The sequence below is a fragment of the Chlorocebus sabaeus genome, chromosome 7 (genome assembly GCF_047675955.1).
Source record: "Chlorocebus sabaeus isolate Y175 chromosome 7, mChlSab1.0.hap1, whole genome shotgun sequence".
Lineage (NCBI taxonomy): Eukaryota > Metazoa > Chordata > Mammalia > Primates > Cercopithecidae > Chlorocebus > Chlorocebus sabaeus.
In genome coordinates, this window is record NC_132910.1 from 25,459,363 (window position 1) to 25,471,156 (window position 11,794).

At 36.1% G+C, this 11,794-nt stretch overlaps 1 protein-coding gene across 12 annotated transcripts in view; it reads left to right on the forward strand.

Annotated features, from left to right (window-relative positions):
- MTHFD2L (methylenetetrahydrofolate dehydrogenase (NADP+ dependent) 2 like) overlaps nt 1-11,794 on the forward strand; it is a 190,133-nt gene that overhangs the window by 33,471 nt on the left and 144,868 nt on the right. For 4 of the 12 annotated variants that reach the window (XR_012093364.1, XR_005236377.2, XR_012093365.1 and 1 more), the window contains exon 1: nt 5,454-5,957. The exons of 1 other annotated variant lie outside the window; for it this stretch is intronic. Coding sequence is in view for 6 of the 11 variants with exons in the window: in XM_037986391.2 (XP_037842319.1) it covers nt 5,815-5,957; nt 7,781-7,874 (237 nt within the window). In the remaining 5 variants the exon portion in view is untranslated. Of the gene's footprint in view, nt 1-5,451; nt 5,958-7,780; nt 10,063-11,794 lie in introns of those variants that run through there. 7 more of the 12 variants (XM_007998883.3, XM_007998886.3, XM_007998887.3 and 4 more) reach the window with 4 other exon arrangements.

Here is an 11,794-nt window from a genome sequence, read left to right on the forward strand (position 1 = left end):
TTAAATCAAAAATCAATTTTATAGTTACAGAAGATTGTATAAATGACTAAAATGCAGACACTTGGATGAGTTCTATGTACCTTAACGATATAGCATGCCAACTTTTCCAGAAGAACGTTAGATTTAGAAAAGCACTGCAGTTAGAAGTGTGGGCACTGGTTTCACACTACCTGGGAATTGAACTCCACTTTTATCACTTGGTCGCTGTAGGTCTTAGCAAGTTATCCAGCCTCTTTTACCTGGTTCCTCATATCTTCATTGTGGTGAGGGTTAAAAGAATAACTTCTGAAAAGTGTTCAGCATAGCCTTGGCACAAAGCAAATTCTGGGAAACATATGCTGTTATTATTATATTAAATATTCCCACATTTGACTAAAAACTGAAATATTTTATTGGATATTGGATTAATAGATTATTTTAGTGAAAGTTGACATATTTACAATATTAAGCATCTTGGAGCTTTCTGTTAATTTAAGTCTTTGCATACATTACTCATCAGAGTCTTAATGTTTACTTCATAGGTTTTCCAGATTTTTATTGGAATGTCTCTACAGGTTCATTGTTAGGAATGCTATTAGCTGTTGATCTGAAATATTTTTATATCTAGTTTATTAAGTGTTATTAGGAAAGGTTATTGAATTTTATCAAATACTCTTTTATTTTCCATATTTATGTGATATATTAACTGACATACTTCCAATATTATCCTAATTAACCTGTCTCTGTATTATCATTTAGTTGTGGTAGTTTTTTGTTTTATAATGCCATCAAATTATATCAACAATGTTTTCTTTAATATCTTAATAATTACATTTATCAGTTATATTGTTCAATAGTTTTCTTTTTTTTGTATTCCTTTAAATCGGGTTTGAATATAATACCTGGGAAATTCTTTCCCTATGATTTGGAAAGATTTTTAAGTATGAATTATTATACTTTGAGGGCATAAAAAATTCTGCTTTAGGAAGCTTTATAGTTGTATTTGATTCATAGCTTCTTTTCCATTTCTGTCTGTTTTGGTTTTCTACTTTATGAATCAGTTTTAATAATTTATATAAATATCAGGTTTTTAAAAAACATATGCTGTAAAGTTGTTTATATTTTTATTGAGAATTCCCTTACAGAAAATATCATTTGGAAGAGCTCATGGAAAATTTTCTTTGACAGACAAGCACAAGACTTTTTTTTTTTTTTTTTTTTTTTTAAGTTCTGGGATACATATGCAGAACATGCAGGTTTGTTACATAGGTATACATATACCATGGTAGTTTGCTGCACCTCTCAACCCACGATCTAGGTTTTAAGCCCTGCATGCATTAGGTATTTGTCCTAATGCTTTTCCACCGCTTATCCCCACCCACTGACAGGCCCCAGTGTGTGATGTTCCCCTCCCTGTATCCATGTGTTCTGATTGTTCAATCTCACTTATGAATGACAACTTGCAGTGTATGCTTTTCTGTTCCTGAAGCACAAACTTCTTTAAGAGCAGCTAGTGACAAGCAAGATACATCAATACATACATTATACAATATAATGAATCAATATTGATACATTACTATTAACAAAAGTTTATACTTTATTCAGATCTTCATTTTTATGTAAAGTCATTCCTCTGTTCCAGGATCCAATCCAAGATACCACATTATATTTAGTTGTCATGGTTTTCTAGGTTCTTCTTGTGGCAGTTCCTTAGACTTTCCTTATTTTTGATTATCTTTACAGTTTTGAGACATACTCTTCAGGTATAGTGTAGGATGTCCCTCTATTGGGATTTGTTTGTTTTTCCCACTACCAGACTGGGGTTACGGGTTTTGCAGGAAGATTGCAGAGGTAAAGTACAATTCTCATCACATTATATCAAGTATCCATCCTATCAGTATGATGTATTGGTGTTGATGTTAATCCTCATCATTGTCTGAGGTAGTATTTGTCAGGTTTCTCCACACGTAAGTTACTCTCTTTTCCCATTTTCTAAACTGAACTCTGAAAGGAAGTCACTATGATCAGTTCCCATTTAAGAAGTGAAGAATTCTACTCCTCCTTCAGAGTGGAGTATCTACAGAAATTGTAGGAATTCTGCATCATGTATCTTCTTTCCTCCATTTATTTATTTATTCAATCACATATTTATTTATATGAGTATGGGCTCATGGATATTAATTTTATACTTTGGGTTATAATCCAATACTACAATATTTTGCTACTCAAATTGTTCCATCTTTGGACATTAGGAACCCTTTCAGTTGGCTCCTGTCCCTGACACATCCCCATCCATGTGGGATTTATTTGAGTTCCTTACTTTCCAGAATTACATGATGCTCTAGGATCATCTATTTCCTGAGCCTAGAATCAGCCATTTTTCCAAGGAGTCCTGGTTCCTGTTATTGTAGAATGACATTAGAAACCAATATCTAGGCTGAAGATGTGCTTATTGCTTTCAGGTGTTGTTTTAGGCATTCTCAGCTGGCAAAGCAAATAAATATATATACATAAACTCCTGAATATTCATACATGCATAAATATTGTTATATGTGACCATCCGTATTTATATTAAGCTAAAACCGATGTTCCCAGCTCTAATCTATTATCATAAGGATTACAGCCTCCTCTCATTGCTGATCTGTAAATAGCCACTCCAAAAATGAGGAACCTGGCTCCTATCATCCACTTCCATTTAAATAACTGTTTAATTGCATTATACATGTATAGCCATATCAGAATTGGTAATGTAAATCAACAACTTTATTAACTACAGCACAGTGCCTATGTGCAGTTTCTTCTATTGTTAGATTTTTAACCTTGCAATTCCAAAGTTATTTAGGTCAGTACCTTTTCCCCAGACTTTCCAGTGAGATTGTTTCATATAAGTGTAATGCAGTTAGATTCTCTTGTCACAACCTTCATTCCTTCCTGGAAACCACCAACCTGCTAAATAACATATTTTTTTCCATTCTTCACAGCACATTTATTTCAGTAATTTTGTTATGTCGGTTCTTAGCATGAGCATAGTGTTAAACACGATTTTTGTACATATAATCACATCCAAAACAAGTTCAAAACTTTAAATTGTAAACATTCTCATCATATGTAGAAATATTTTAATTAGTGTACTAAGTTTTGCTAACTGATAAAATTTGGAAGATATCATAAAAGAATGTCTATTCTTAATTGTGTATTCTTAATTGTGTCTATTCTTAATTGTGAGAATTATTTGTTAATTACATTTCTACAATGATAAATAAAGAGGCAAATCTGTTCTGAAAGCATGTCAAATTTTAGGTAAAACATTAAAAACAAACAAATCTGTTAACAAATAAATGTCTGCAATAAAGAACATTAGATTTTTAAAATATATTATGATACAAAAATGTAAAGGGTAAATAGTATCTTTGTTGACAAAATAGGAAGCAGCATGGATTCACCACTTTATTGCCTGAGAAATGCAACGGGAGTGAAGAATATTTCCTTACCACAACTAATTTTCCGGATGATGTACATATTTCTTTTTGAAATACTTGTTTAAGCAAATGTCCCTCCACCTTTTAGTATTGAAAAAGCCATTCCATGTGATTTTTTAAAAAACACTTTTACACATCTAGATAAAATGTGTAAAATGTTTGTATGTGTTTAGAACATACAAACAAAATATAATAGCGTATTTTTTTATGCAAGTCTTATAGAGAATAAACAGAGCCTTGATTCTGGTAACACTGCAGAAAACATAATTTTCCAATGTGAATAGTATTTTTTAATATGGTATACATTAAGTTTCCCTCTTTGTTTTGTAAAGTTCTGTAGGTTTTGACAAATGCATAGTGTCATGCGTCTAACATTACAGTATCATACAAAATAGTCTTACTGTCCTAAAAACCCTCTGTGCTACACTACTCAAACCTCTGTCCTATCCTCTGAACCTTTGGCAACCACTGATCTTTTAACTGTCTCTATAATTTTGCCTTTTGTAGAATGACATACAATAAAAATCATGCAGTATGTAGCCTTTTCAGACTACCTTCCTTCACTTATCAGTATGTATTTAAGGTTCATCCATGTCTTTTTATGGCTTGGTAGCTTGCTCCTTTTCATTGATGAATAACATCCCATTGTATGGATATTCCACGATTTGTTTATCTACCGCTTACTTAAGAACATCTTGGTTTCTGGAGAATATGAATAAAGATGCTATAAACATTCATATGATGGTTTATTGCAGACATGTTTTAAAATCAATTGGGTAAATATATAAGAACACGGTTGCTGGATTGCATGGTTAAATGATATTTAACTTTGTAAGAATCTGCCACACTGTCTTCCAAAGTGACTGAACCATTTTTTATTCACCAACAATGAATGAAAGTTCCTGTTGCCGCACATCCTTACTAGCATTTGGTATTACCAGTTTTTTGGACTTCAGCCGTTCTAATGGGAGTGTAGTGGTATCTCATTGTTGTTTTAATTTGTATTTCCTTAATGATAAAAGACATTGAAAGTTTTTCCTTTTCTTTTGACCTCTGAATATCTGCTTTGCTGGGTGTTTTCAGATCTTTTGCTCACTTTTAACGGACTTGCTTGTTTTCCTTTTTTCTTTTTTTTAATTGTTGAGTTTCAAGAGTTCTTTGTATACTTTGGGTGTAAGCCCTTGCAAAAATGTTTTGCAAATATTTTCTCCCAGTATGTGATTTGTTTCTTTATCTTAAAAGTGTCTTTTGCATGGCAGAAGTTTAAATTGTTTTTTCTTTTATGAATTGTGATTTAGGTGTTGTATCTAAAGTCTCATTGCCAAACCCAAAGCCACCTAGATTTTTTTCCTGTATTTTCTTCTAGGCTGCTTATTTGTGTCAAATGGATTTAGATCAGCCAGGCAAGAGTAGGGTATCCCATTCTTGTTGATATGATTTTAAAGAGAAAACTTTCTGACAGTCTATGATTTAAAAAAAAATGTTTTTTCTCAGTAAAAGTGCAGCTATGAAAGGGGTTGTTCTGACTCAACTGCAGAAGCCTGACCGTGGGAGAAAAGTTGTTTCCTGTTAACTTTGCAGCTGGTTTTATCTGTGACTGTTTTTTGTGTGTCTGCTTTAATTTGCACAATGAATGGACAGTCTAATGTTTTACTTTTCCGGAGGGAGCAGATATTTTGCTTCCTCACAACACAAGCTCACCACACAATGCAGGGTTCTTAGCCTGCATCGACTTGATCATAAACTCCGGAAAAGCCAGATATTGGTCAATATTTCCTTCCAAAAGTGGAGATGATAAAGTAGTATAGAAATCCTAAAGTCGAGACCTTCCTTGTTCAGCCAGGTTTTGCTCCTTCTCCACACACCTTTGTTCTTTTCTCCAGCTTCCAAGGAATCTCACAAAGGGAGCGGAACACAACCTATTCTTTCCTGCTTTAAATCCAATTCCACGTAGTCACGGACACTGTTGGGCAGGATCTCTGGCTTGGTGGAAAGTGGGGCGTGCTGCCTAAAGTGATTAGTTTGGAGACCTTCTCTGTGCCGTCGCTATGGGAATGCCAGCTGTGTGTGCTCTGGGTGTGGAGCGGAGTCGCCAGGCCACATCGCAAGCCTCCACATCCTCAGCTGGCCCGGGGCTTGGGTCCTGGCCCCGCCCCCTGCGGACCCGGCGCCCCGTTAGTTCCGTCCCCGGCCCTGGGAACTGCTCTTGACCCCACTCTGCGTATCTGTCGGAACCTGGTTGGCAGCGCTACTTGCTGCCCCGCCAGGCCGAGTGAGGGCGGAGCCGGGCCTCCAGCCGCGCGGACTGGAGCCGGGGGAGGTGGAGCCCCGGTCCGGAAACCGGGAATCCGCGGCCATGACGGTGCCGGTACGCGGCTTCTTGCTGCTCCGCAGCCGCCTCGGCCGAGTGCCGGCGCTGGACAGAAGCACAGCACCCTCCGTAAGGGCACCGGGAGAGCCCGGGAGCGACTTCCGCGGCTTTCGGAGCAGCAGTGTGAGGTACGAGGGCTGCCGGCGCCGGTTGCGGAGCCGCTGGCGGTGGGAGGGCGGCGGGGGCGCGGGCGCGGCTCGCGCGCTTGGGGCCCAAGGCTTGTGGGCTGCTGCGCGGCGCCGGGCTGGGTCGAGGACCGCGTTGGCTGTGAGGTGGCCTTGCTGGTCGCGCGGTCAATTCGCAGTTACTTCAGCTCGGGGAACGAAACCGTGCTCTGCTCTGGGCTCAGCTCGGGGAACGAAACCGTGCTCTGCTCTGGGCTCTCGCACCAGAACGTGCCATCTTTGCAGCAGGTGCAGTTGATTTAGGAAGACATTTGAGGCACTAAGAAAAGGTACCATGAAAACACGTGGTCGGCTTTGGCTAAACATTTGTTTTTGCTTTGGTTATTTTAGTGTTTTGTAAATAAAGGAGTAGACGTTGTCCAGATGACTTACTAATGTTTGCGTTTCTGAATTCCTTTGTGAACGGTTTTGTCGAGGTCTTTTCCAACCCTAAAATTATTTATGGTTTCACAAAACCAGATATCAATGCAGATTTCTCAGTCTTTTCATGTATGGCTGTCCCTAAACCTCTGTCAGGTGATGAAACTTAGATTCATTACATCTCTTTGGACTTGGTTGCTGGGGAAGAACCATGCAAATACAAAAGGGTATGCACTCTTCTGTCTTCTACTTTGCTTGTCTTACTTGCAAAATCCGCCTTAGCAAGATGAAAATATATCTTCTTGACCTAGAGCCTGTGAGTCCAGAAGAACCTCTGTTTTCAGACTTTCAGAGCTTCCAGAAATGCGCTTTCATTGCCATTTTATGTCCAAAGATTGTGTCTCACTCGAGTTTTTGTATCCCCCAGTGCCCAGCACAATCCCTAGAAAAAAGCAATGATAAACATATTGTTTATTTAATTTAAATCAATTAGCTCCCTATTGTGTACATTTAGATCTTAGTCTTGAGTGACTGAATTTAAAAATTACTTCCTATAGGGTTTGCTTCGGACATAGTTTCTAGTGACTAGGTCTTCCACAAGGATATGTGAGAAAATAACTGAATCAGAGTTGTGTAAGCTGTAGTAGGGTGGGTAAGAATATGCCACTTAGTTTGGAACTACCAGCTAGCTCTACTACCTAGGAAAAGCAGATTCTGTAGAATTCTATTTGTATTAAAGAATTGAGGGAATTATTTGTCGTCACTCTAAATTACTTGTTTGTATTATTATTTTTTGAATTTCAGTTGTTTTAGGGGTGCTTTTCAGGGTGAGGATAACTTGTTTCAAATAGTACAACTTGATTAATTTCCCTTTGTCAGCTTGCTGTAAACAACTCCATCTCCCCATCTTCTCCATGACCTGCATACAATGGAAGTCATTACAAACAACAGTTACAACCCCAAAATTTGGTTGTAGCCACTTGCTTTGTACACACACACACACACACACACACACACGCACCTCAACTCATGTAGAATTCAGAACTTTTAAGTAATACGTAATGACCTCCTTATAATTTAAAATAGTTGAGTGCAAAGGTTTTGGAAAGCTATTATCCCCGTGGACGATAACAGTTACTAATTTCAGCCCGGCTGCTTTCAGTTCCACTTGATGCGTATCATAATTATAAAAATAAGTAATATATTTTGATAGTTTTTATTTTTTAAAGACGGCACTAGGCAAGTTAAGATAAGGCGGGGGTTTTGACACCCTCTTTGTACTGAATACTGTCTCTGAAGGTGAGGTTGGCCCCAAGGTTGAGAAACACCTGTGGACTTGTGGGTCTCGGGTGGGGAGGAATTCGGACAGTGTGTTGATGCTTATTGGTGTCTCTTTTCTCTTCTAGGACCAGCAGAGAGAAGAGATTCCATCTTCCAGAGGTTGCCACTGTCTGCCTCCCCACTTGTCCCCATCCACAGTCATCTTTTTTATATATATAGTGACACATTAGTTGTCTAGTTCTTCATAGTTAATGTGATTCAAATCTGACATCATTTCTTTTGCCATGAAATTTACACCTTAGTGTTATTCTCACCGAAAATTGCCTTTAAGTTTGATAAACTCTTATCCCAGTGATATTGACTGTTTTAAATTAACAGATTTATCACGATTTCTGAGCTATGTAGAGCCTTAATTGAAAAAGTATCTTTGATTATTTTTTCATATTTTGGCCACATACCTATAATAATGGAATATTTACAATGCTTTTTAAGTGGAGAATTTTTTTAAGTAGAATTTCAATAAATAATGTTTGATGGAGTTTGGAAGTTACCGTATTTTGAAGTATCATTTAACATTTTCCTCTCAATGAGTTTTCCTTTAAAATTTGCAATGAATTTGTTTTCCTGTTTATGCATGAGAATTTAGGTCTTATTAATTGGGGGAAATTAATGTTAAAGTAGTAAATAAGCCCTTCTTGTTGCAGCTTATTGTTTCTTGAAATGAATTAACTATCCAGGCAAAAGGTTAAAAATGAAAAAAAAAAAGTCTTTGTAACTAAATTCTTCCCATTTTGTTGTGGTGTGTGAGCAGTTTACAAATCAAAATGTCCTTGGTTAAAAGTCATCACATGAGTTTGTGCGCAGTGCTTTTCAGTGTGAGAAGCCTGGTAGCAGCCCATCCCATTTGGGTGGGAAGGTTATAGACCTTGCCATGCTCAAAGCAGATTTGTAGGTATCCTGCAATATGGGCACTTTCACAAACCCTGCTTTGGCTTATTCTACCTGAACTACTTATTTTAATTAACTAAATGGATATCCCAAGCATTCCATGTTTATCCTGTTGCTCAGTGAATCCTCAGTTCGTTAATTTAGTAGATTCTCTTTTTTCTCCTCATCCTATTCTTTTAGCTTTAAAAAAACTGTGTACTATCTACAGGTCTTTTGGAAGTTTGACCTTTCTCTTTGTCGCACTGGCATCGGATTTATAATTTTTCAGCTAGACCACATTTTTAAAAAATCTACATTTTTGGAACTAGTAAAAGATACTTATTTGTGTTATTTAAGTATTCATGTCTTTTACCATGGTTAGTTAAGTTTAATGATTAAAAAAGACACATTTTATCAGTAACAATGTTCATTTTTTTTTCAGACTCTTCTCTCTACTACTTACTCTGTATTTCTGTCTCTTCTAATGACTAGGAAAGGCCGTTTCTCAAAATCATCTTCTATTTAGTTGGCAAATTTGATAATGTGATGGTGTTCCTATCTTCCTGCTATACCTGTTCTACTGAAAATGAGATATAATAGCCATCTGGCTACAATTTTGATTTCTAAGAAATTCTTATGTCATTTTAAATTCAAAAACTAAGTATTTCAACATTTGGTCTCTCATCAGTTTTATTTTCTTTGTTCCAGCTGTTCAGAAATAGTGTGTTCTAATTATCTCCACAATCAAGATTTTTGACTAAAATGGATCAGTAGATGAAAAAGAGGGACTAGTAGTAATTTTAGATCTTGTTAGTTAATCATGATCTTACTAATAATTTGGCAATTTCTTTAATGACCCAAATCTTTGTTGTTCAAATGCCTTGAAGTTGTTATTCTTTCATATTAGTACTCTGATGGGAGGATGAAAACAGCAGAAAGGAGCAACACCAGATGATCTTTCCATGGGCACATACTCTTTCAAGGAATCCCACGGAACTCGTGAAATTACACTTTGGCTTAGAGATAATTAAGTTGTGGAAGGAGGTTTAAGAGAGGAGCTTAGGTGAAATTTGAGCTGTAAATGAGTATGCTAAATTAAAGAAATGATTAGTAATAAGTGGTATTTGCTGTTAAGAAATTCACTTGGGATTTGAGAAGACATTGTACATGCAAGGTAGAAAACTTTATGGTCAGAATAGAACACAATCTGAACCTAAATTAACAGTAGTGTTAAAGAATTCAGGGCAGGGTATTATCCAAGAAGGCTTAGCCAGCTGCTCCACTTATGGTTACATCATAAGTGGTTTCCGTGTTGCTATTGTTTTTATTAGCATTTCAATGACTGCATCATGTTATATTAAATCAATTGGCCCTAACTTACCTAACCATCTTGCTGTTTTTTAATGTCTAGTTCTTGGAAAATATGTAATAATTTACTCTCAGATTGAGGTCATGTTCTTGTCAACATCATACCAACCAGGTTTGTTCACTTCATCATCTGAACTCTATGTAGGTTTCTATAATTAGGCTCATTAGAGTGTTCCTAGATCCAAAGACTATCTAAAGATCTAAAGATTCATAATTCTAAAGTGAGGGTGTGTGTATAATTTGCAACAGATGTTCTCTCCCCACTTTTTTTTTTTTTGCTGTTTGTAATTAACTGGAACTGCAATGAATGCCATCATGCTTTTAAGGAATTCAGTTGTATTATTGAAAAAGACATTTTTCTTAATATCTAAGGAGCTCTTGATGTTAAGCACTTTGGTGAGATTTTGCACATACAGTATGTCCTTCGATCCTCACAACAACTAAAGGAGGTAGATAGACACTATTACTATCTATTTCCAGTTAACAGATTGAGAAATTGAGGCTTAAAGAAATTAAACTTGTCCAAGTTGACACAGCAAATACATGGTGACGACAAGGCCTGAACCCACATCATCTTTCCAGTGTTCTTCTCTACAGGCAGTTTGTAATTATTGACTTATCTCACTTTTGCTTTTTCTTCTTTTTGAAACATTTATTAAATCTCATAGAACTTTTGTGAATCTAGAAAGCTAATTTGCATGTATATTTTACAAATTATATTGTTAGATTCCCTCAGTTTGAGATGTTCTTAACCTAGGACCTTATGGATAGAATTCAGGGGATCCATAAACTTAGATTGGAGGTTACTAACTTCTAATAAATTTAGCTTTTTTTTTTTCATTGTCAGTGTCGGCAACAAATACATGATATCATCAGTACATGTGACTTGCTAATATAATTTACAAATACTTCCGTATCACGAAGTTGAGGCAGATACCACAAAACATCATCTGCACAGCACTATTTTGTTATGGTAGTTAGACCTACCACGAGATCCTGTTATTGAATACTTTTTAAAAAAAGCATTTGATAGTATTTCAGTAAAATTGGTTTTCCTTGTAATCTGTATTTTATATTGAATGTTTACAGGGACTGTTCTGAGAAAGAGTCCACAGGTTTCAGCAAACAGGCCAAGAGCTTTTGTGGCACAAAGCTTAGCATCTAAGGTTGTTTCTGACAAAGTTCGTTTGAAAATGAATGGATATTGTTTAAGTAGTACAGAGTCAGAAAGTTAACTAATTAAAAAACTGAGTATCAAGAAGAGTCATATTTAATGAAAATAAGTTATTTTGCTTTTTATTGATTTGCAAATGTAATTTCTAGTAAAATTGCTTCCAGATGTGAATATGGTACTTGGGATATGAAACAATTTTTTTTTTTAAAGAGGCCATAAACGTAACACTTACAGGTATACATTTATTTTAACAAGATACCTCAAAAGACTCCCTATACTGGTGATTGGTTTTATTCCCTATGGAATTTTGCCATTTTTGGGGGGTTTCATTTCTATTGCACAAACTCAAGATACCAAAGATATGCCCTAAGATGTGAAGCAGTTAAACTGTATGTTAGGTCCTGGGTAGAGCTTGGAATTGTTAGTCATTGTATTAGGATTTTTCATCTTTATAGAGATAAAATGGTTCATTGCAGCTCTAGTTGAAGTTGTGAATAAAGATGAGATTGAAACTAAGATGTAGATTTTTCGAGTATACGAATTATAAAGATATAGATTTTTCAAGTATACAAATTAAATAAACTATTGATCTTGACTAAGTTTTATTTGTTGTTATGCTACTTTTTTGTGGAAGAGTATTTTGATACATAGAAATAATCCCCCCCTTTGT